Source organism: Pagrus major, chromosome 7, assembly GCF_040436345.1.
Source record: "Pagrus major chromosome 7, Pma_NU_1.0".
NCBI classification, from domain to species: domain Eukaryota; kingdom Metazoa; phylum Chordata; class Actinopteri; order Spariformes; family Sparidae; genus Pagrus; species Pagrus major.
The window spans coordinates 21,971,280-21,995,838 of record NC_133221.1 but is presented as its reverse complement, the minus strand read 5'-3'; the positions used below and the strand labels follow the sequence as shown (position 1 = coordinate 21,995,838).

General features: G+C 41.2%; 1 protein-coding gene across 4 annotated transcripts in view; it reads right to left on the bottom strand.

Annotated features, from left to right (window-relative positions):
- Positions 1-24,559, bottom strand: part of ubr4 (ubiquitin protein ligase E3 component n-recognin 4) — a 47,806-nt gene that overhangs the window by 7,967 nt on the left and 15,280 nt on the right. The window contains exons 28-84 of one of the 4 annotated variants that reach the window (XM_073470478.1): positions 24,062-24,219; positions 23,731-23,937; positions 23,403-23,504; positions 22,234-22,334; positions 21,049-21,436; positions 20,877-20,940; positions 20,577-20,768; positions 19,921-19,991; positions 19,117-19,264; positions 18,172-18,405; positions 17,795-17,965; positions 17,498-17,680; positions 17,163-17,321; positions 16,764-16,916; positions 16,402-16,629; positions 16,102-16,259; positions 15,801-15,975; positions 15,443-15,644; positions 15,069-15,232; positions 14,414-14,630; positions 14,006-14,222; positions 13,430-13,462; positions 13,102-13,165; positions 12,863-12,997; positions 12,223-12,397; positions 11,889-12,020; positions 11,594-11,715; positions 11,071-11,182; positions 10,668-10,798; positions 10,221-10,398; positions 9,692-9,796; positions 9,126-9,281; positions 8,677-8,845; positions 8,331-8,535; positions 8,141-8,254; positions 7,810-8,019; positions 7,558-7,707; positions 7,227-7,454; positions 6,913-6,991; positions 6,549-6,791; positions 6,202-6,370; positions 5,825-5,969; positions 5,459-5,544; positions 5,274-5,361; positions 4,711-4,904; positions 4,338-4,577; positions 4,086-4,224; positions 3,796-3,921; positions 3,274-3,402; positions 2,834-3,183; positions 2,448-2,538; positions 2,171-2,255; positions 1,720-1,847; positions 1,281-1,410; positions 990-1,150; positions 753-862; positions 197-338 (exon numbers count right to left, since the gene is read on the bottom strand). In XM_073470478.1, the coding sequence (XP_073326579.1) occupies positions 197-338; positions 753-862; positions 990-1,150; positions 1,281-1,410; positions 1,720-1,847; positions 2,171-2,255; positions 2,448-2,538; positions 2,834-3,183; positions 3,274-3,402; positions 3,796-3,921; positions 4,086-4,224; positions 4,338-4,577; positions 4,711-4,904; positions 5,274-5,361; positions 5,459-5,544; positions 5,825-5,969; positions 6,202-6,370; positions 6,549-6,791; positions 6,913-6,991; positions 7,227-7,454; positions 7,558-7,707; positions 7,810-8,019; positions 8,141-8,254; positions 8,331-8,535; positions 8,677-8,845; positions 9,126-9,281; positions 9,692-9,796; positions 10,221-10,398; positions 10,668-10,798; positions 11,071-11,182; positions 11,594-11,715; positions 11,889-12,020; positions 12,223-12,397; positions 12,863-12,997; positions 13,102-13,165; positions 13,430-13,462; positions 14,006-14,222; positions 14,414-14,630; positions 15,069-15,232; positions 15,443-15,644; positions 15,801-15,975; positions 16,102-16,259; positions 16,402-16,629; positions 16,764-16,916; positions 17,163-17,321; positions 17,498-17,680; positions 17,795-17,965; positions 18,172-18,405; positions 19,117-19,264; positions 19,921-19,991; positions 20,577-20,768; positions 20,877-20,940; positions 21,049-21,436; positions 22,234-22,334; positions 23,403-23,504; positions 23,731-23,937; positions 24,062-24,219 (8,946 nt within the window). Of the gene's footprint in view, positions 1-196; positions 339-752; positions 863-989; positions 1,151-1,280; positions 1,411-1,719; positions 1,848-2,170; positions 2,256-2,447; positions 2,539-2,833; positions 3,184-3,273; positions 3,403-3,795; positions 3,922-4,085; positions 4,225-4,337; positions 4,578-4,710; positions 4,905-5,273; positions 5,362-5,458; positions 5,545-5,824; positions 5,970-6,201; positions 6,371-6,548; positions 6,792-6,912; positions 6,992-7,226; positions 7,455-7,557; positions 7,708-7,809; positions 8,020-8,140; positions 8,255-8,330; positions 8,536-8,676; positions 8,846-9,125; positions 9,282-9,691; positions 9,797-10,220; positions 10,399-10,667; positions 10,799-11,070; positions 11,183-11,593; positions 11,716-11,888; positions 12,021-12,222; positions 12,398-12,862; positions 12,998-13,101; positions 13,166-13,429; positions 13,463-14,005; positions 14,223-14,413; positions 14,631-15,068; positions 15,233-15,442; positions 15,645-15,800; positions 15,976-16,101; positions 16,260-16,401; positions 16,630-16,763; positions 16,917-17,162; positions 17,322-17,497; positions 17,681-17,794; positions 17,966-18,171; positions 18,406-19,071; positions 19,265-19,920; positions 19,992-20,576; positions 20,769-20,876; positions 20,941-21,048; positions 21,437-22,233; positions 22,335-23,402; positions 23,505-23,730; positions 23,938-24,061; positions 24,220-24,559 lie in introns of all 4 variants that reach the window. The other 3 variants (XM_073470477.1, XM_073470479.1, XM_073470480.1) reach the window with 3 other exon arrangements.

Here is a 24,559-nt window from a genome sequence, read left to right as displayed (position 1 = left end):
AGATCTGATTATTGACATTTGATATGTGTATGGATACCAAACATTTGAAATGCAATGAAATTAAAGCTAAGAATTTAATTAATTTCAACTTATCTAAAGATTCTAATTCAAGTAAACCAATGGCATATAGAGATAATCTATGAAAACACTATGTTTATCTTATAAAATTATATTCTTTTGAATTTCAGTCCATTACCTTGGTGATCAGGTTGCCGATGTAGGGCAGGACTCCACGGGCTGCCAGGTAAACCTTCCAGTGTGTTGGCTTGATCAGCTTCTGGTACAAACCCAAATACTCCACCGCACACTCTCCAGCGACACTCAACTCATCCAGATAACTGAGAGACACACACAGTAAGAGTCTTTTAAACACCAAGTCAGGTCTACAGTTGGGTTCTAAGTGCTAAACCTAGTTTAAGTCTCCATACCACATACCACAAAAAAAGTCTTGATTATTGTTAGTTTTCACCAAACTTTTGCTTGAGACATTATTGACCTTCAATACAGCAAAGAAGCATCTGATTTGTTTAAAAATGACAATCACTTTTATTCAAATTTCTGTGACAGCATTTTTTTCTGTCACTGTTAACAATTTTACTGAGGTGACACACAGTATATACACTAACATACTGTATATATTAACTTATAATACCAAAGAAATCTTACAGTAATCTAAGAATAGTTTATGAATCCCTAATAGTGCAAAACACGATGTTTGTTTGACTTGCTGATTGTCTGTTTGAGGATCATACCTGGTGAGCAGGTCCAGGACTTGTTGCTTGCGGCTGGGGATTGTGGTTAAGGCCTCCACAATAGTGCAAGCTGCCTGTCTGGCTGCCTGAGTTGCAGGTGTGAAAAGGACCTGCAACAAAATATGTATTGAGTGATTACTGGCTCCTTAGCAAAAGATACTAATGAGACTACAGCGGAAAACAAGCAAAGTAGTATACTAATACTTGCAACAAAACAAATTAATTTTTTTTTTGTACCTGCCGCAGCCAGTTGTTGTGGCTCAGTTTGAGCAGGCGAGGGAAGAGACCTTCACCTTTTCTGGACCTCATGAACTGCTTCCACTTCCACACATACTTCTCCAACAGGTACTGCCTTCGCAACTCGGCTTTCCCCTGAGGCTTTGACACAGCCTCCTGGCCTGTGGTTATCAAGAGAAATTCAACAGTGAATTTCATTTCATCATCATTAGTTTTCAGTATTTCACTGAAAAAAAGAGAACCGTGTTGCTTCACTGATATATTGTGCAGTTGTTCTGACACCATATTTACCTCTTGCAGGGAGACATTTTTTCCAGGCCTCGTATGATGCTTTGGGATCCTTCTTGAGCCAGAGTTGGGCCTGGGCATGGATTTCATTACTGTAGGGCCTGACTGTGGTCAGCGACTCAATTGCAGCATCCTTTAACCAAAAGCAAACACATGCTGTTGTGTAAGGGAACACGATACAACCAAGTGCTTACTGACAGACACTGTATATGTAATTCTTACATTATCTGAGCTAATTTTTTTTCTAATTTATCAGAACAAAAAGGTATTCAGTGATTCTTCGTCTAGGTTACAGCTCTGTTTTGTCTCTGTTTGTTTCAAATAACTGCTGGGTCATCCAAAGTTCTTCACCTTATCATGTCCTTGTAAACTACTTAAAGACTTAAAGGCAAATGAAAGCCAAGAGAGCAGCAGCTGAATGGCAGAGTTATAGCATATTTACCTTGTTCTTCTTGCTAGTGGGAGCCGGGGGCTTGATCAGCTTTTGCAGGATTCTCAGGCACATGAGAGTGATGTTCTCCACCACAACTGGTGTCTTTATATTCACTGACATGAGGAACAGACTGAGGGCTGCAAGGATATAAAATAGTACAAAAAGTCAGGCTGAATGTCTCCCAACTCTCAACCAATCACAATCATACAATTGGGCTGATAGTTGGTGTAGAGGATGTATTGTGATGCACCATATTGTTATTAACTAGACCAATATTGAACATAGAGAATACATACAGAATTGTAACAATACAAACAAGAATGAAACTTAAGGCCACAGTAAGGAACCTGAAAAACTCAACTAGACTAGGACATAAGATCTTGCCCATGAAACTAATCTGCAGCCTGAAAGTAAAAAAAATACACCATCTTGTAAATGGAGGTTAGGAAATCAGGCTTACCACAACGTAACCGTAACTCCCAGCATCCACCCTCTTTTGAAATGGAGTCTGTCAGCAGCAGCATTTCATACTGCAGATTACTAACCTGTTGGGAGAAGAAGACATCAAGTTCATATCAATATTTGGAATTCTTCAACAAAGTTAACCTGCTCAATCCAGGAGCTCCACGATTTAGATACAGATGTGATTTTCCAACAAAAAATAATATTTCTGCAGAAATTTCTCTTAATGTTTCTTTCGTCTAACTTCTTCCCGTGGGATATGTAATAGGACATACCAAGTCAGGATTGGCCCAATGGCCTTTGAGGGCAGCCGACACCTTGGCAATAATGAGGTCATTCATCTGCTGAGTGGCCTCTGGATGATCTCTGAAGCAGGAAAATATGGAAGGAAACAAGATACAAAATGACATTTAATTACCAATACAACACACTGATCAAAGAGTTTATACAGACAGCTAAGTGTGAAAAGCAAATTTAGAGTACATATATATATATATATATATATATATATATATATATATATACATACACATACATACACACATACATACATACATACATACATACATACATACATACATACATACTTTCATTCCAACACCTTAGTGAGAATTAGTGCCTCAACTCTAGTACTTATCTACACTAAGGGGGAGGGACATACCGGGTGAGAAGACAGACCAGCTGGCGCACCTCCTCCCTCATGGCTGCTGTACCTCGCCGCAAGTTATACTCAAACAGCTCACGGATGAGACCCTGGAGGACCAGGATCTGCCGGAGGGCTGGGTTAGTGGCCAGTGCACGGAGCAGCGTGATACAGTGGCCCGTGACAGCTGAGGCACAGCCATAGCACTTGGTTGAGGAGGTGTGGCCGCAGCCCAGCACAGAGAGCGCGCGGTACTGACTGGCGGTGAAGGTGGGCTGGTGGCTGCTGCTACTGCGGGATGACTTGGTGGCAGCTTCTCTCTGCTGCAGATCGTACTCCAGAAGCTCTTTACGAGATGCAAGCACTTTCTGTGAACAGAAAAAAGCCCAGAGTTTTATGTGAGTGGGGATAAAAACTAAATGCACCAGTTACTAAGATCATTATATTTCCTCAGTAACCTGTATAATCTTGGAGAGCTCATCAAATGATGTCTTGCAGTCTCCGCTGTATTCTTGAGCCAGCTGCTGAATGTATCTGTTCACATTAGCAGAAGATGTACCGAGTCCTGCTCCTGCTCCAGTGTCATCCTGAGGGAAAGAGAGGAAAAGAATATCATGAGATAAAACTGTAGAAATTAGATAAAAGAGGCCTAATTAAACATTTCTAAGGAAACAGGAAAATAGTCTACAAAAATACAATTAGCTGCTATAAATGACCTCATGTCGTACATTTGGGCAGTTCTGCTGTACTTCTGCCATGTCAATACTATTTGTAGGCTGCTATCAATGTATTTCAGTCGCATCACAAAATCGTATTTTTGAAAGACTTATCTAAAAAATATCCAAAGAATATATGTGATGTGTATCAGTAGAAACTGTGCCTCACATTATAATCAGTTGCAAATGTGGTTAAAGAGGCTTTCTTAACATTGCTCATGCCTCAATTTCTTATGTAGTGTTCAGGGCTCCCTTGAGACTGACCTGTGGTTTCTCTGGTGCCGCTTCATTGACTTTAGACAGGAGGCTCTCCAACTGGGGTCGGTGACCCATCAGCTGGTGGTAGACCCTGTCAGCTTTGTCAAGCAGGGTATTGATGTTAGTCACAGCCTGCAGGAAAAAGATATATTAAAGATTAAGAGATAAATAGGGAAGATGAAGGTAGAGATAGAGACTTTTGACTATTTTGCCAATCAAGCAAATTTTTTTTTGAATGGCAACCCCCTTTTTACTCCTCACCTTTAACTTGTATTTCCCACAGAGTGACCGCTTACCTTTTTCCTGTCTTCCTCATTCTCAATGGGATCCACAGCACAGCATGGTTTAGCATATAGCATGAAATCAAATCGGGCATATTTGCAGAAACCACAGGCATTGCACAGGAAGGGGTCTTTTTCATCGTAGTTGATTGACCTAACAGAAAACAACAATCAATTTCAAATACAATAAACTGCAGTGTTTCCAATCATTATCATATGTTCCCCAATCTTTTCAGACCTGTAGAGGAAGCCTGCTGCGTTGCGTACCTGCACTTGTGACACTGATAGACGTTCTCGCCACAGTTGCCACACACCCCAGGGTTGGCTGGCACCGATGCACTGCAGCGTGGACACTGCAGGGTCTCAGTGGAGGCCTGATAGTTCTCATAAAAATCGGAGAACTCGATCATCAGGTTGGAAGCAACGATGGGTAAAGGAAGGTCGATCTTTACCTCCGTTTGTCCTGGGGTCAGCTGAACTTTCTTGGCTTTGTGCCAGCGAGCGGGCCTAAAAAGAGAAAACAAGTTGATTTACTTTATACTGCCGAGAGTGAAACTGTTACTTGTGGCCAATATGTAAACTTGTATCTTATAACATTTTTGTTAAAAAAACATTATGAACGTATGATTAGTAAACATACTTGTTCTTCAGCTCCACAATAGCCTGTACAGTCCTGTTGTTGTAGTACAGATTGATGGTGCGGACCATTTTGGTGCGTTTGAGGTCACCGATCTTCACTGTGACTTTGCTGATGGTGTGGCTGCCAATGAGTTTGACGACCTGCTGAGTGGTGGTGTAACGGGTGTCCACTTTGATTGATGACAGTTTTATATTCTGGAGGGCAAACAAGACAATTTTTTAAAACAATAATAGACTGTGTTTATGCCAGCAGGGTCTTACAAAGGCCCTCTTATGGGTGGTCTTATGACCTGTCCTTATTCTGTTTGCTTTTGCATACCTTTTGCATGATAAACAACAGTAGTATGGAAATAAAGAAGAATGTCCTCAGCTTGTCACATTTGGTATTCACTGTTCACATTTCAAACCAAAAACTAACCATAGTCTAACCAATCTTTACCAATGCAAAAGCAGTGCAAACTTACAAAGAAAGAAAAAATTGCATTTGAATTGAATTAGCTAAACCTTTTTTTTTTTTTGCTGGTTAGCAATTGTATCCATTAAGTGAAGTTATGTTTCACATACCGAGAAGGGAACTTCTGGATTGTTGCACACCAAGCAGGGGTCACTCTCCAGGAAAAACCCATCAAACTCCACTAAACCAGACAGAGTGCTGCAAAAGGAAAAATATCAAATTCGTATTAAGACAATGTCCACAACTTATAATTGCATTCTTCTTGCTTATAGATAGTATGTTTTTGTAGACATACTTGTAGATGTTGGAGTTGGGGTGATTCGTCAGGATATGGTTTTGTGCCCTCAGGATTTCCACAGCTTTCTGAGAATACTCTTTCAACTAGAACAGAAAAGGGAAACAATTTAATAGAGAAACAGTTTGACAGAGATTTCACAGCATTATCATTGTGATGGCTATGTTCTGCTGAATGATGAAAAGGCTCAGACATCCAGAAGAGTACTTTGAGTACATTTTGGACACAGTCCAATTTTTAAATTGTTAATCACAAAAAGTCAGATGTTCATGATATTATAAAATATAAGGCAACAGTATAACAATTTCACAACAATTACTACCCTAGAATCAGTACAAATATTGCATGTGAGGCTTTTGAACAAACCTTTTTCTCTGTCTGAGGGGTTTTAAGTGAGAAGTATCCAAGCAGGTCGACAAACTGGGCAGCTTTGCGGCCATATGCGGGCAGCTCAGGCCAGATGGCCCAAGTCAGCTCCAGCAACAGCTCCTGCTGAGATTTACTGGAGTTCCTACAGAGAGATTCACATACCAACAATGTGATTTCACCATTTAATAATTTATTGTTGCGCTCATTCCCACATTCTTTCCATTGTTTGTTCATTCGTGCTTCAACTTTATGTTCAATCATCCAGTCTAAAAACAAGGTAGTCTAAATTTAGCGCCTAGGCTCGCTTTGTGTTTGAGTTTGGGGCCAAACTAAGTTGCCTGTTTATGTCTGAATGTGTTAGATGGCTACAGTACCTGTAGATGTGAAGTGCCAAGCAGTGGGCTTGCCAGCGCACAGATGATGAGTTTGACTCGAGCAGGAAGCAGCGCAAGAACTGGATGAGGGTCTCTTTGTCTGCAAACTTGTTAAGCTGACTGACCAGAGCCATACACAGCTGATCCTCCTGGCTGCCAACTCCATCACCTGTTATCAGTCAGCAAAGATACAACACAGTCAAGGCATTAGCATCTACTATCCATTTTTGATACCCAAATAACCTGTTCAGGTTCATTGGGGGGCTTGAGCCTGTTTCAGCATTGAATGTGTACAATCTAAACAAGAATTGGTATGAAGTATAAGAAAGTTGGCGTTGTTGCCTCACCCTCTTTGTCTTTCTCCTTGTCCTCTTTTTTGCTCTTTTTACTGGATGACTTGCTCTGAGAGGACTGAGAAGCTCCTGTCTGTCCAGCACTACCAGAGCCCCCTCCGGAGAATGATGACGAGGAGGAAGAGGAGCTGGCAAGCACCTTACTGCCACACAAGGCGCAGGACAGCAGTTGTAAAAGTACAGGGGAAACACCCTCATCAACTAGGAAGCTCACTTGTAGGAGGAAGTACAACACAGCTGAACAGAGAAGACAAACAGGTAAGAGGAGGGAAAATAAAGAGAGGAGAATGATGTTAACATGAGTAGCCTTAAAAGCTTCTTTGTTTCTAGTTACAAAAGCTGATCTGAAACAACTTACAGTCATCCTTCATGCAGAACTTCTGCCAGTTGATTGTCCTCTGAGTGGCAATTTCAGCACAAGCTTTCAGATGCTCCATCTGCACCAAGAGAAGCAAGTTACACTTGTGCACAGAAAGTTACAAAAAGTTCAATCCTTACAGCAGATGACAGTACTATCACAGAGCAAAGAAATGGAATATTAACAAGAATATAGCAAATTAAAAAAAATAATGAAACAATGGAGCATGAAGTACACATAATTTATAGCCAATACACAGCACACAAAAGAGGCTCTGTATGAGCAGTCTGAATGACTGTTCAGAGGACACTCACCAGACTGATGAGTGTGTCATACTGTAAAGCCGAACCAGACGTGGCTGTGACAACACCAGCCCGGAGGAAGATGCCCTGCTCCTCCAGGAGCTTCTTGATGCTGCGCACATGGGAGTCAAGAGTGTGCAGATCCCGCAGCTGGCGATATTTTTCCTTTGAGCCACAGATGAACAGCAACAACTTTCTGACTTGCCTCCTGACAAATGGTGTCTGTTGAATCATCAGATACTGGGGAGAAAAGAAATACAGAATTAAGAGGTTGTATTTCTGTGTTTTGTGTAGACAGAGGTTGAAAAGGAATATCACACAAGTGATAAACTCAACCGCTTACTTCAGACAGATAGTAGAACCAGGAATGGTCAAAGACAGGAGGTGGGATACGTGGGTTGGTGTCAGCAATCTTCTTGATCTGATATGGCAGCCGGAGAACCATTTCAGTCAAAAGCTGTGAGTAGGCTTCAAACACATCAGCAGCATGTCCCTAAGGGAAGGAGCAACACAGTCAGTTCACAAACCATTCCTTGTACGAATATCACTTTTTTTTTCAGTTTTAAAAATAAAGATGCCTGCTGTTGTCTGATACCTTGACATATTGGCGCAGGAAGAAAGGGCTCATGTCTGGGGGAGAGGAGGCTGTGTGTGGTCGGAGGAGCTGGCTTGTGGCCACAGGCTCCTCTTCACCCTGTTGGCTCTTCCAGAACTCCAGGAGGGATTTGAGCACGTGGAGACAGTAGTCAATAGCACCGAGGCTGAGCAAGGCAGTCGCTGTGGCATTTGAAATAAGCGAAGATGACTGGAAGAAAGAAAGAGGGGGTAACTGGCATGTAAGTACAATGTACAGGCAACTTCATTTTGAACATGCATAAAAAGCTGTCCATAGAGAAATTCAGTCATAGAAAACAAAGAGGATGTACCTCAGAAGAGGATTTGGAGCCAGATTTGGTTCGAGACATGAAAACACTGAGCAGTCTCATGATGACCAGGTGAACTTCATTGATGGAGCTACGTTCATTCTTCTTGGACACATCCTGCAGAGGAATAACATGGATTAAGTAAAACGATGACAGTTTTAAGCCTGATGCATCATAAGGAGACTGTGTTTACCTTCTTGTGCATGCCAAGTTCAGCAATGAGCTGTGCTAGCAGGTCATCCAAGGCACCCTTATCCTTTTCATCCTCGCCATCCAGGTCAGAGGTCAGCATTAGGATGACCTGCATGTAGGGGATGGCTTGAACTCCACCTACATTGTGGAGCTGAGAAAGATGCTGAAGCAAACGCTCCAGTAGCATAAGACGAACCATGTGCAGCCTGACAAGAAACACAAAATAAAATAAATAAAAATGTTCTACAACTGAGTTGACCATTTTGGTCCGCTCCCAAAAATGTGTCAGCATAATCTTAAACCTTCTTCTTTATCTGAACTCCTGCTTTGCATTTGGGATGTCTGACCTGTTGCTTGTGTGGATGTCTCCCTCGGTCTCTCCTTCTCCTTCTGAGCCTTCACCTTCCTGCTGGGCTGTGGTGGTGCTGATGGCTCCAGTGCTGGAGCTGACGCTGCCTGGACCGGCAGGGTGGCCCTCCACTGCGGTGTCCCCATATGCACTGCTGCGTCCTGACACTGTACACACAAATGCATACACAAATGCAACTAAGCAAACTGGAAACATGATAATATATACTAAGCAAGTGTTATGGTCTTACTTTAAAAAGAAAAATGAAATGAGTCTGTAAAGACTTATACGGTCTTTGTAGTTAACAGATACGATACAATACAATATTAGACATGCATATATAACAATATAATATATAACATTTTGACTATCAGGCTGACAGAACAAACACAATATTTCGCATTTAGTTGTGTTTAGGGCCACTGTTGTTTCTCTGCAATCACCCACCACTGTGTTCCCCGGCTACAGAGTCGATTGCAGAACCTCCACTCTCTGAGCCCACACTGCCGCCATGCTCAGCTGGGGAGGTCCGCAGTGTGGAACCATCAGTAGCAGCTGTGCTGCCCTCATCATCCGATGCCGGGGCTGAAATCATAGCAATAGCTGTAACAGTAAATACACCACGGTCATCTGGCCAGGATACATGATTTTAGTTCGTACTTGTTCACCAACAATGCAATAAAGCATGCAACACGTTCAAACAACCTGCCATTCAAGTTTATGTTTAAGCTACTGTGGGTATTATCGTACATAATTGCTACCTTCTTCAGCAAATATTAGAGGATGAGCAATACTTAAATTTCAAAACACTAAACTAAGATGTGCCACAGATTAGGTGATAAGCTTTAATGTAGAATATTATCACACATGCTGTGAGATATTGACTATTTTAATTCAAAATTGTAGCAAAGAGAAAAATATTTTAGTGTCTTATGTGAAGGATGTACTAGCCACTGTGACCTTTCAGATCTAAAAACTTCAACCTCACACTACTACAGAGGTGATCTTGTTACCTGATGCGGTGGTGTCTGAAAGGGTGCCAGCATCCAATGAAGAGGAGCTTGGGGCCTGGCCAGACAGGCCGAGGCTCTGAAGGCCAAGAGCACTGCTGCTACTCCCTGAAAATGTCAAAAACATGTACAGTATGTTAGCACTACTCACAAAAAAACACTGCTTGTGTTTAAATTTAAAAATTATGTGTAACTACTGTCCAAAACAATATTTTTAATTTAGTTTCTGAAGTGTTACAATAACTTTAAGTTTCATTTTTGTAATCACTGTTAAAGCAATATGAAACTATAAAATGTGTTAATTGTGTTGGTGGTATTATCCATCTTATCATCTATCTAGAATTGATATCAAATTCTCGGTGCTTACTAACTGTCCACAAGTCAAATTTTTTGGTTCGAACAACTGTTCTGTACGGTTGCAAACCGTTTCATCCACAGATGGGGAGAGTGTCTAAATTCGAAGTGGGACTGTGAGGCATTCTCGTTTACCACAGAGTTAATGCTTCATCTTATATATTTTTTGGTTCTTGACCTTGTTGATCCTGCTGAAGGCTCAGAGCAATGGCCAGCTCTACCATAGTCTCATCATCTGCATCAGGAGGAATGTCCAGCATGGGGGGGAAACCCTCAGCTCCAGCCAGCAGAGCCTCCAGAGGAGATGGATTTCCATTGTTGACATTCTCTGCTGTCTCCAGGACCATGGACTCCGACTGTAGTAGAAAGAAAAACAAAGGTGTTATTATTTCTCCCAAATACAGCTTAAGATGAAACAGTTGCTAACTAAGAGTTATATTTTAAGGTTCATATGCCAGGGAAATAAGAACAAGGTTCACTATTATTTTTTACTTCAAATTATATATTTTTTGTGTGTGAGCGGTGTATGTGCTTGCTCGACATGTACCCATTTCCTCTCACAATGTTAACAACGCAGCAGTAATGTCAAATATAACCCACAGACTTAATTGACCCTTGTGCTCACCACCATCTCAAAGTCACCATGGTCCACTTCACTCTGCTCCTGACTCTCCTGTCTACCCTCTTCTCCTCCAGTCAGCACCGACGACTGCATTTTGTCATCTGCATCATCGTCATCATCATCATCCTTGTCTCCTGATAAAGGAAATCAACCGACATGTTTTAGAGATCTGAATCCACTTGTGGTTACAAGAGCCTCATCACAGGTTTTAATTCTTTGTTTAGACACTGTTTGTTTTACTACACATCACAGACATGAGATGTGTGCACTAAACCTTTTGAAACTGTAACTGTCCTAATGCCTTGTAACAATAAACATTCGGAACTCACACTTGAATACCCAAGCACTACCACATCGCAGAATGAACATTCACACACAGTTTTGTATACAGCCGGTGCAAACTTACCCATGGGTGTATTGGAGCGTGGGGGAGATGGAAGGGTCACATGGCGCCGTTTGTTTCTTGGTCGAAGCACTCTGATCAGAGCCTGCTTACAAGCAAAGCTCACAGCTGTGTCCTGCATTGGTTCAAATACACAATGGTTACCTGATGAGAGCCTGTATGCTGTCTTTAACTTACAGTAACTTGTGTAACAGTTCATATTCTAACTGTGAGATATAATTATGTCAAGTAATTTACTGGTCCTCAAAATCCTGATTATAAATAATAATAATAATAATAATAATAATAATAATAATAATTATAAATACCCTTAAACAGCCTTGCATGAGCAAAAGTATCAATAGGGTGGTGATTAGAATGTTACAATGGAAACAGCCATTGCTCCACAGAAATGGTAAAACATTTTATTCCCAAAGTTTGGCAAATCAAGACCATTCGGCAGTGACTGATTTTATATCTATTCACATGCTTTCATAAATGTCAATTATATCATGTTTCCAGTGATCAACAGAAGTACTATACTTACTGGGCACAGTAACATTTGCATGTAGATTTTAGAGGCTACATTGATGTAATCCAGTTCACAGGTGCAGTATGCATGGATGATGTCCACCAAGGCATTTACTGTTGCTTCCACATGAGTTAGGCCTTAAATGGATGACAAGAAAACAAATTCACATCGTTTTCAACTAGATGTAAAGAAATCAGATACTTTCAGACGGTATACATTATTGTAAATGTTCTACATAACATTTAAATGTACTGTACTGTAATGTACTTATAACTTAGACACATTTTTCACATGCAGTCAATGTACTTACCAGGCAGGCAAGCAGGAGCGAGAAACGCGTTCTTTGGTTTCAGGGCATGGAGCTTCCAGAAGTTATTCAACAGCTGAGTGATGAAATTACAGCTTTCACCATCCACGTGTTTTTGGCCGTCCTCTGGCATTTCTGGGTTAGGAAGAGAAGAGTATGAATAAGTTTATTCCATTTATTTATTGAAAGGTTATGTATGTTTCCAAGTCACTTAGAAACAACAACAGTTGTTTTGAAGAATATATTTTGGCATGTCTGTTAACAACAAGTGGGTAACGATATAAATTATGTACACACAAACTGATATTCAAGATTTGTCACCAGACTAGCTTCTTACCAGAGTCATGGTGTAATGACTTTGTTTCTGTGAAATGCACCAAGTTGTTGGGTCTCATGATTGCAATGGAGCGGGCAGTGATCACGAGCCTCTGAAAGACATCAGGGTCAAGCTCCCTCCCCTCACGGCTGCAGCTATTCAGACACTGCACTGCGTTACTCAGCAAGGACTGATCCTGATGACAGATAAACGTTGCATTAGTTCTTCATAAGTGATGTATAGGATGAGCACAACATTTAACACCTAAAAAAGTAGGTTGTGGTTTCTGAACAAACTTTATTTACACATTTCACCGTTGATAGGTGATGAACAAGAACCAACACTTTTTCTGCACTGCTGGCTTCACACTATTCCCATAAAATTGCCAAACAATCATGTTGGCTTACTTCCTTCATAAAGATTCAACAGTCCAATACTTATGCCACCGTGATCTGGTTCTCCACTTTCCCTGACTTACTAAATGTCCCTTCCTGACTTAAAAGTACTAAATGTACCGGATGACTGAAAACCATTATCAACATGATACTAAATGTAACATTTAATCTTTCACTTAAAGTAATTTGCACTTATTTTGCTGGGTCCATTACAACACCGCATGCATGGAAAATGTTCTCACTTTAGTCTGGTCTGATTTTTTTACCTTGTGGTTGTGGTAGGCAGTTCGACTGGTGTGCAGGCTGGCAAGAAGTCCTTTGGTTTGCTGTTGCACACCAGCAGGGGTTGGCATGGACAGGAGTAGAGTTGCCAACTCCAGCGCTGCAGCCTTATTCTTCTCCTACACAGAGTTAAAGACATGCAGTCAACAATGTTCCCTAAAGGCAAGCAAGTTTAACACAGGGTTTTTCATTCAAATGTGTTACTAAATCTTCATCCGTTTACCTTTTCACTGGAGGACCCTACTGCAAAGCAGCTTTCCAAAGCCTCAAGGGAGCTGACCACCAACCTGAAATTGAGAAAGAAGATCAACAGTGCTTCTACTGCAGCTTTCTCCTTAGATCAACCAAACAAAAAGAATAAAGAGCAAATCTTAACCTTTTGCAGTCTGTGCTGATCTAAATGCCAAAACAACACTGAATGCAAGAATAGGAAAAAATGTTGCTGTGTGTGGCAATGATGCATGGCATGTTCACAGTCTCAAGCATGGACACACAAACTGGCACACATGCACAAAACCATACAAACAAGCAGAGAAAGGGCAGTTACTAACCGGTCCAAGGTTGATAAGGACTCAGTTTCACAACTTTTTATTGTATTTTTGGGAGCAAAAGAAAAAGAACAAAAACAAAGTGTGAGGATCACAGAAAGAAACAAGTGAAATTAAATGATTCAGTTGAACATAAGAGAAGCATGCAAGAAAAGATGACATCACGATAGCCATGCACTAAATACTCTAGAGAGAACCCAACCCCCATTGTTAGAACTTCAAGATCATCCTCAACAACTCCTGCTGTATAACTGGACTCATGAAGGACAAAGATATGCCAGGAGTGTGTGACATGGATAAAATGTGTTACATCTTATCACAATATGAATAATTAATTTAACACAACTTCTATTAACATTATATCATTATTTAGCTGGAAAAGAAACTCATTTAAAGAACAGGAATGTTGGCTAAAGGACACGGTATTAAAAGGATAGAAGTAGCCATTTGAAAGTCAAAGAAATGGTCACACTATCTCATCAGATCATGAGTGTGGTTAATTTAACTGCAGAGGATTGAGAAGTGTAAATGCCAACAAATTGTGTTGACCTTCTGAAGCCTAAAGTGGAAAGCCCATACCTCTCCAGCACACTGCCACTGGTGGTGGTAGGGGTGGCTATGTCTCCATCAGAGGTGCCATTGCCCTGGTTGAGGTTGGGACTGCAGACATTGTTAACCGAAGCAGAGGAGAAGTCCTCTGGTGGATCCTCAGGCCAGCCAAACTGCTCCTTGGTTTTACCATAGATCTTGATTGAATCAAGCATGGTGACTCCAGCTGGGTCAACAGACGCTCCAACTTTAAAATGAACAGAAAGATGAAACAGTGCTTTAGTGTTGCCCATTTAGTTAAATCCTTACATCAAGAAGCTACAACAATGACTAGATTGATTTCTGAATTAATAGATAATCCACACGATTGGATATTACTAGCGGTGACAAAAAATATCCACCCATCAACACTAAGGTATAATCATCTCTTGCTCTTACTAAATATAGACAGCTTCTTGTCGGCCTGCAGGGCCTCCTCTCGGGTGAAGGGAAAGTCGAACCAGCGGGCTCTTGTCAGGTTTATCTGCATGGTGCGTCCAAAGACCTCCACGTAGGAAGGAGCCCTCTCAATGGCCTGAGTGCCCACCTGCACCCGCATGCCCGTCATCACCATTGAACTGTTGTTGTTGACTGCCTCCACTGTGAATCCCCCAGGCTAGAAGGAAACAACCAGATTCATGTCAATATTTGTTGTGTTTTACCCATTTTGTCTAACAGTGCAACACTACAACCAACATATATAGCCATGCTCAGAACGTATGGCTGCATTGTTTCTATAGCAGCTCAATTGTGAAATACAGGTCGCCCTTTGTCAATTATTTATTTTGTTTGGATGCATATAATGCTCAATTGCTCAGTGTTGTACTGTTGTTTTGTTAAATTATGTGACAATAGATGACAAAAAATGCTAAAGTTTCAACACAGCTGCAGGCAGATGACGTGCATGTGTTCATATACATATATATTACTACTCTTCAAATCATTTTTTGTTCACAATAGCCTATAAAACACACACTCATGGTTGACAGTAGCAATTCATCACAGAAGTCATTTACACCTTTTCCAACAGAGAATGATGTCAAAATGTCCCTACCTTTGTGTTGGCGACATACATCCCAGTTGAGTTGAGCCTGTGTTTGATCTGCTGTCCATTGTAGACCTGCAACAAGTCATTGCCCCCAAACTCCACCTCTGTCAGCTGCTGGTTGTGCTCAAAGAAGTCCACTGGGAATGTGACCTGACTGGAAGTTCGGGTGGCTAAAAAGTAAAATCATTACATTAAAATCTGACACTTTAGCCAAAGATGCAGCCTAAGCAGTTTCTGGCAAGCCCTTACTTTTCTGTTTCTGATGTGGTGGTGATCACACATGTATGCCCTGACTTGCATGTGTATCATCTATTTTGGTATCCACTTGCTTGTATTTTTTGTGATTAAAAAAAAATGCACTTAATTGGCCTCAAACTCACTAGTAGCAGCAGCCTTGCGCTTGCGGACAGGCTTCATGATACTGATGCCACAGCTGGGCTGCAGAGAGGGCTGTAGCCAGTATGAGGTGTTGTCCACATTGGCCATGTAGATTCGCAGACTTCCGTCCTCACAGAGAAGAATCATGGTCGTACGCTGTTGCTCATTACTGGCAGTGTGTCGGATTGCTACCATATCTTGAATCTGGGGAAAAGAAAAAATGAATGAATGGTAACCTTAAGAATATAGTTATGAGTTTTACATATGTGAACTAAAGAACAAGATGGCGACCTCAGTTCTACTCACTATGTTATAATCTATTAGGTACTGTTCCCTGTCATTGCAGTATGTGGTTCTAACCTTTGCTTTGGCTGGCAGAGTTTTAATCTCTTGGATGAGGAAGGTGTCAGGCTTGACCATGATGACAAGTGGTATGCCTGTTGTCTGCTGCACACAGCACACCAGGCCTGGGTGGTTCATGACCTCAGACCATTGGCACAGAGCAGGCGACATCTTACTGCTGCTTCCATTAGAGCTAAAGAGTACAGGAGGGCAAGAAAAGAGATGGAGACATAAGTCAGTTCTTCCAGTTACCCATTACATTACTCAGATCCAGTGCAGGCAAGTGAAGAGACCATATATGGTGTGGAGGAAGTGTTACCCTTTGACGTTGATGGGGAACAGCCTCTGCACTTCTGTGGTGCTGCGGCTCACTGTGGCAGCGAAGGACTTTCCCTGGCTGTAGCTGAAGAAAAGCATCTGAAGCACATGGGAGTAATAGACCGACACACCACCACCGGCTACCTGCCCGTTGCTATCCTGGAGTCACACAGAAAGATTTTGCTTTACTATTGCTGTCTGCCATTCAAGCATTTTCAAGATGCATCAAACGACTGAAGTGGTCACACGTGACACCATTCTGTGGGTATAATTCAATTACCTAGATGTACACCCTGCTTACCTTCAAGTCTTCGTGGGTTATCTCCAATACATTTGTGACATAGAAAGGGCCATGTTGGGCACTGCTCGATTCATCCATGAGCTGGGTGTACATGTAACCTGCTGAAGACATAATGGCAATAACACTCTTCCCCTCTTCATTGAAAAGGAAAGTTGCATCACGGATCTTGGAACTTGGGAGCAGGAAGTAATACATGGGACTCAGGGCATCCACTGACAAGTCGTAGATCTGTTTAGCAAAGAAGAAAAAAGAAAAAGAGAAGTTGACAAATGACAAAGACGAGTGTTTTTTCAACATGCAAAAAGTAGCAACTGTCCCAAATCAATAGTTATGTACAAGATATCCCTTTTCTTAAAACATACCTTGACAAAGTCAGCAGTGATGATGGCAAGTTCTGTTTGCGAGCCTGGTAACCAGATGGCTTTGATGATGAAGTTGCCAGTTGCCAGTTGTGGGTGCAACACCAGATGGTCAGAGACAGAGCCTGTGCTGCTGAATGTTAAAACATGGCAGTCCTGGGAAAAAATAAACGTACGACGAAGACAAAACAGTCAAATACCAATTTCCAATTAGCAGCATTTTGTATAAAAAAGTACCTCTATGTCTACGTAGCTAACATTGGCATGAATAGCTACCCTGAATTCTACCATGGTTAATTTTGTTGTGCCATTTTATCGCGAGCAAAATAACTACATTACTGCCTGTATTGTTTTTCATTCTATAGGTTTATATAGGCTCTTTCAGGCAGATGGTTTTCTGACCTTGAGGCCACACACAGCCAGGTAATCTTCGTTACAAGGGTTGCCTGTGAGACTGAGGACAGTGAAAGGGACTGGAGCAGAGGCCAGTCGTGTCAGTGTCAGCTTCCTCTTGCTCGAGTCTGCCTGTTTCAGGAGGGTGGACAGCTGAAGAACTGTTATCTATTGAGAAGGAGAAGAAAATGGGTTACAACAAACAAACAACATGAAAGAAAATAGAAATACACATCAAATAAAGATCTATATAACATTCTCCACTAAGGCTTTAAATATTCTTATTTTTGTATAATAATTGTATTATTATTATGGGAATTAGCTTACTGGTTTGTGAATCTTACCTTCCCCTTTTCATGGCTGACTGCAAGGTGCTGGCGGCGGCCGTGGGGTGAAGACAGGACACACATGGCAACACGACGCAAGACGTGTGCACTAATGAGCTGGCGTATAGTCTGTCCCTGGTCACCACTGTAATTCATCCTCACATTCTCAAAAGCCCCTTCTTGAGAGCCAAGTGTGGGTACCTGACGGAAAGCAATTTAATAAATACAATTTAGTTTCTAATAATGTTTATATAGTATTATATATGTGATTTTTAATTTTTTTTTAAATACACAAAATGACACAGGTCTTCATACCATTAACTGGTCTGTCATCTCCACAGTTTTGTCCTGAGTATGCAGTTCATTGAGGGCTTGCTGAGCACGGCTGCTGCTTCCCACTGCTGATGCCTGCTGGAAGTTTGTCTGGATGGCTTCCATGAGAAACATAAGCATCTCCAGTATGACCGCTGCAGTGGATGATGCCATCTGTTGTGGAGAAAGAGAGACAGAAGTTTAAGTTAAACTATGTGAAGGGAGTGCAGTGTACCTATGTCAAAGAACTACAATACCAGAGAAGAAATGCAATAATTTTAAGTCATTTGAGCTTCATTTTTCAGCATAAAAAGACACAAGACAGTCAGAGACATAGACTTGATGATTAAACAAGAATAGATTAACATATTTTCTCTCACCACTTGTGCTAGCAACTCTTCCTGGCAGCCCTCAATACTCTTGCACACACTGCTCTTCTTAGGTCTGTCTTCATCACCAGGTTTGCCATCACAGATAGTGACCTTGCCCTTGTCGGAGGGTGAGGCATTCTGGTGGCGGATAGAGCTGTCAGGCATACGCAGTTCACTCTGGAATGCAGAGGACTCCTTCAGAGTGGAGCCCATGCCACTGCTGGGGCTGCGTTTGACCAAGGCCTGTGGATGGTATGACACAAAGGAGAGCAGTGAGAAGAGAGACATTGTTGATATTTGCATGCATACATGTCTGAATGTGGCAGCACATCTAATACAAACTTTTATCATAAAAGCATCTTCTTTGTTTAACTTCTTTACAGTTAGGATAACCTGCTTTTGCTTTTGCTTTTCTAGCTCCTCCACATTGTGGAGTAAATAGTCAAAAGGAAGGTCAGACAGATTGTGCTGGATGGAGGCGCACTTTATCTAAACTGCCTGCAAAGGCACACAAAATACATGGACTTACAGGACTCTTGATATCACTGGAACAATTGTTAATTGTATTTGAATTTTTTGCATGCCAATATCATATACTTTCACTTTGTTATCCATTTGAACAAAATTATTTTGAGACATTATAATCAAAAGACTGACAAAGAACTAAACAGAAATAAACTGAAGGTAAAATGTAGTTGATGGGTCGTTCATCATCACATGCACATTCAAAATCCATCACATAAGATTAACTAGGAAAGCTGGCCTTTTCAGTAAACAAAATGTGGACAACAGACATTCATAACATGATTCTCTCATTTTCTGGCCATATGTGTGGGCTAGCTATAACCCTGACCAAATGAAATGACGGGATGGAAGTCAATGGGGGAATGACTTGCAAGCCAAAGTTACCGCTGTTGTTCTCTTCCCATGATGACCTGAGGTATTCGGTCTCACCTGGCAGCTGCCATCCTCTTTGGCACCGCAGTCACAGAAGAAAGAGCCATATTTGGCATAGGAGATCTCATGGTCTTTGTGACAGACCTTGGCGCACACTGTGCACACACCTACCCCATCCACCATCTTACAGGTGTGACAGTGGTACCTGCAGAATGAAAAGGACCAGGACAGGACTGTGTAGTACATCAACAATTTAGTCACGACAGAATGTCACCTACATATTTCTACATACAGGCACTTTAACATACTCAGGTGTAAAGGTGCACGACATAAACACCAAATATAACCACAGTCCAGACTCCACATAACAAAAACCTTCCGGATGCTGCTTCCAGGTTTAGTAAGAAAAAACTGAGCAGTTTAATGATTATTGAGTGAAATTCACTAGTTGGCTTGACTATGAACACCCAACACATTAGCACAACATAAACACACTGCTAACAGAAAATATTCCACTAACACAATGACTTACTTTCCCTTTCAGCTACATGAAGATAAACTATGTAAAAAATAAACTTTCCATGAGCCCAAACAAATTACAGTATTTTTTCTTCTTTTTTTTTTAAAATCTACAGTACATGGGATCTTTATATTTATAGATTTTGCTCTTGATTCTGAGTTATGAAAGGGTTACTGTGTGCCAAACCGATTTTAAGGTAAACAAGTCCTCCAGTTTAAACTCAAACACCTATGGATCCACTAAAAATCCATTGACTTGATCCTGATTAAAAGAAAGAAACAACCTCTGGCCTCATTCAAGGACAAAACTAAAATCACAGGGAACAATAAACTTTTCTTTACCAGTGCTGGTTCATGAACTCCTTCTGGGTAATGGTGAAGGTGCAGAGTTTGTTGCAAAGGGAGTCTTCATCCTGTCAAACATTGACAAACATGTTAGGATGGATTGTTCCAAGGATCAAAAACTGAGTAGAGCGAAAAATGACAATGTCATCAATTACTCAAATATCTTTAAGTGAAAATCAAATAACTCAGCTGTTTGGGTCCCAAAGACTCTAAGACTGGCTACATGAATCATATATGATTAAAATGAAACTTTTTTTTTGTTTAGAAAAAAGAGGAATCACAAGCATCTTTCCTGCATCCGAATAAAAAATGTTCCACATTCCCTCTGGAAAATACTATTGAGGTCAAACCCATTATGTTATCTTTGCTCTACTGGACAGCAAAATGGGCTAGACTAGGAGCCAAGACATACTATGCAACTCAACCGGAGGGTTTTTCCCTCTACTTAAACTGTAGCAGGAAAACAAACATTAAAAAAGCTTTCTGGGGCAGGTGGCCTGGACCAGGTTTAAAGGAACATTTTGTTGTTTTTCTATTGCCTGAGATTGGCCAAATGGCTTTGTTGTATAACAATGTGAGTTTAGTATTATACTATACTGCACATTTACAGAACAAGGCTGGGTTTAAGGATAGACAAAGGGATGAGATCTCACAGAGTCCTCTGCTTGGGAATCATCCTCCTCTGGTGCAAGCTCCTCCACCCAGTCAGAGTCTACTTCCATGGCCTTCTCTTCTCCCTCCATCAGCAGTGCTGAGGTTCCTTGGCCACTGCTTTGCCGCAAGGCGTTCATCACATCGGCCAGATAGGAGATGATGTGGCATGAGCATTCCAGCATGCTGGCGTGCTGTTATCAAGGAACAGGTACACATCAATGACTTGACAGTTAATGGTTAAAATGCCTAATGTGCCAGCGTTTAAACTGGTGCAATATACTGAAAATATAAAAACCTACCTTTCCTTGGGATAAGTTTGTGCTCACTTTTTCCACAACATTCTTCTGTGTTAAATACTTCTTGCTGCAGAGAAAAATTTTAAATGAATATTCAGAAATTTAAAGACCATATATTTGCTTCATAGTGTAAATCAAATCAGGTAAAGGCAGGTCTGTTAAACTTATTTCTTACCATCTGGTCAGCCAGTCAATAGCTGCCCTGTGCAGTTGCAGGTGGCCAGCTCCCTGTCCAGCACTGGCCAGTGTGGCCATGATGACCATGAGCTCAGGGAAGCCGGTACCGTCACCGTTAGCCAGCATGTCTGTTGCCATAGGAATAAGTGTGCTGAGGAGGACAGTGCACACTCCTTCTCCCACCTGGCTGTTGTCACGCACAATATGTGTGGTGAGCACCTGCAGGAGCTGTCGGTTTTCCTGCACTATTTCCAGCTGCTCCGAGTCCTTTGGTGGGGTGGCTGTCATGCGTGTCAGCCAGGACTGCAGTCGAGAGGGCTCTACACAGGCCAGCTGAGCCAGCGAGCCACACAGACACAACAAGCTGGGGTTCGGGCTCTTCTCCGCTGGGTACGACAGCATCATCATGAGATTTAGGCTTGCAGTTAAAAGATTTATGATTTGATTTTTGACACTTTTAAGACATCAGTGTGCTTCAAATGTGCTTACTGGATCATCGAACATTGTCTGAAAATCCCTCCCCCCACATCTTTCTGACATCAGTCTCACTGCCCCCTATAACTTTCCTAAACAGAGGATCAGACAAGTAGGCCACATTTACACAGCAATTGGCCAGGTGTTCAGTAGTAAGTATGCAAGGGTTGAACTTCTTTTTTTAGTGTTTCTGCCACTTGTCAGGTACAATTGCGAGCAACTACGTGCAAGCCTTTGGTAAGACTGTCTTAAAGTGTGTGGCTTTCTTCCCATTTTTACACTTTCTCGTCTCTAACCCTTGTCTTTTTTTTTTTTAAATCACTTCTTAAAACCCATCTCTTTTCCTTGGCCTTTGACACCCAGTAAGATGTCGACTTTATCTCCTTGTTTTCATTCCTTTGTATTGCGTGGCTTTTATTATTTTTTACTCATGTTTTTTATTTTTGTATTTTATATGTAATTTTATTCTTCTGTACAGAACTTTGGTCAACTTTGGTTGTGTTAAAGTGCTTAACAAATAAAGTTGGATTGGATTGGATTGGATTGGATTGGATTGTCTGACGGCAGGGTTTTTACTCTGCCTTCAAATGTGGCCATTCAGAACTGCACCTAACACTTACAGGCAACAATTTGTATGAACCAGTCCATTTGAAGCATACACTAACCTTCAGATAGCTGTTTTTGATTGAAATTATAACTGTAGACTTACTTAGCTGGAAAAGCTTGGTGAAGAATTTCAGCACCCTGTTGCAGAACTTTGCAGACAGATTTTCGTTGGCTGTTGCCATCATAATCTGGACAAGTTCACCACTGGAAAAAAGAGCACAACAAAAGTGAGACAGCAGTATATATGTGTAATAATTAGGGGTGTCACGACTCTCCAAATCCTCGATTCGATTCAATTTTCGATTCTAAGGTCACGGTTCGATTCGATTCTTGATTTTTACATTTATTTTTTTTAAAGCACAGGTTGCTATGCCATTTTTAGACTATAGACTTTTATGCAATATAATATCTGACCTTTGTTCGCAATGTACCACACTACATTGTCAAATTTAAAACATTTATTAACAACATAATGTAACAATAACTTATATCTTCAGTCAATTGGAAACTTAAACAAAATAACCTGCCATCTAGTTTCTCTTTTGTAACTGCAGTCTTCTTCACAGAAGATGACATTCAAGTTCACAACAAAACAAACAAAAACATAAAACAGCCATGTCCATAGTCTTCTCTGAACAATTAAGTGTCTTAACAAACTATTTCTGAACAGTTGGACATATACAAGGTGCGTAAGGTGTGAGTGGGCGAGCGAGAGTGAGGGAGCGTGCGTACGTGCGAACAGTGAATGAATGGGAGAGGAAGGAGAAGCGAAAGGAGTAGCAGTAGTAGCGACAGCAATAAAGTGAACAATATAGGCTGCAGTTTGGCTGAATAAAGGCGACGGCTCCTCAAGATACAGCAAAGCTCCCTGGTATTATTTCCCGACCAGCTTAACACGGGAAAGGGGGTTCACCCCGAAAGTAAACATAAACTTCGACCCTGGGGGAACTCATCTCCCCTGTGCTTCCCGACCACGGTCCGGGAGCCGAACAGGAATGGTGTAACACCATGCTATCGTTTGACTGGCTGTAGCTAATAGCTACAGGCTTAGCTAGGAGCTAAGTTAGAGGAGGTTGACTCGCAGCACTTCAACACGTGTGTGTTTTTTTCCCCTTGGCAAGCCGACCGGACATGACATGGGGGCGTGGCAGCATCGACGATTCCATTTTTTAATTCGAAGTTCGAGATTGTGAATTAATTTCGATCGATTTAAAATCAAAATCGTGACACCCATAGTAATAATGCAGCCTATTTTATCAGCTGAGCAAATACCTGAATGAAAAGAACTCTTCCATGGCTTTGCGGACTTGACTGCTCTCAAGCTGCTTTTCAAGGTACTGAAGGCATTCCTCGAGGACAGACTCATCCAAACCACTGAAGAAATTGGATCAAAGTTTGATAAGAGCAGTGAGACTACACCAAACAATAAATGTGTAGGCTAGTAAACAAATACAATATGCTAAACTAGGCTAAAAGCTGTACAATGGGGCCTTAATTTTTTAGCAGTGCAAACTTCACTATTACACAGTGTTTTTAATCAATGTTAATATCAAATATAATGTTTAATGCAAGATTCATTATTATGTCACACACGACATACCTGTTGGGGTCTGAGTGATTGGCAATGATGTTGTAACAGCCGGTCACCAAACGCTCGTAGATGCGGGCCAGGAAGGCGTCTGACTCTGAGGGGCCGAGGATGCGCTCCAGTGAGGTACTGCTGATCTCAGCCACACTCTCTGTGCTGCTCTCCAGGAGGAGGGGCAACAAAGTGCGCACAACCTGCGAAGGATTCAGCTCCTCTGTGCTGAGGAGACAGACATGCAGAATTATTAACTGATGATTACAGTGTACTCATGAATACATTCTATCTGTCACATACTGTTGGTTATATGTTTAATGATGTTTAATAGGAATGGACAAGCACTTACACAATGAGGTCGCCAGTGAGGCGAACCAAAGAGAGTAGGATGTGTTTAAGAGAAGAGGCCAGAGGCAAGGATTGACAACTCAGTGTGCCCAGGTGAGCGGCTTGGATGGCACTGATGTAGCTCTCTGATGGAATGGTATCATTGGCAAACGCATTTCGCTGAGAGGTAAAACAAAAAACAACAATAGGCTATAAGTCTCATAACAATAAGTACAATTGTTTTTTAGATGAAATGCTGTGTAGGGCTGGACAATAATGGTAAAAACGTTACTATAATTATACTGGGGGCTCTATATTTATTACATGTTCTAAAGTAGACATTTCTGATTAGATCCTTAAAATGGACAGCATATAATAAATTCAATCATATATATATATATATATATATATATATATATAGATATAGATATAGATATATAGATATATATATAGATAGATATAGATATATATATACACACACACACACATATATATACACACACATATATATATATATACA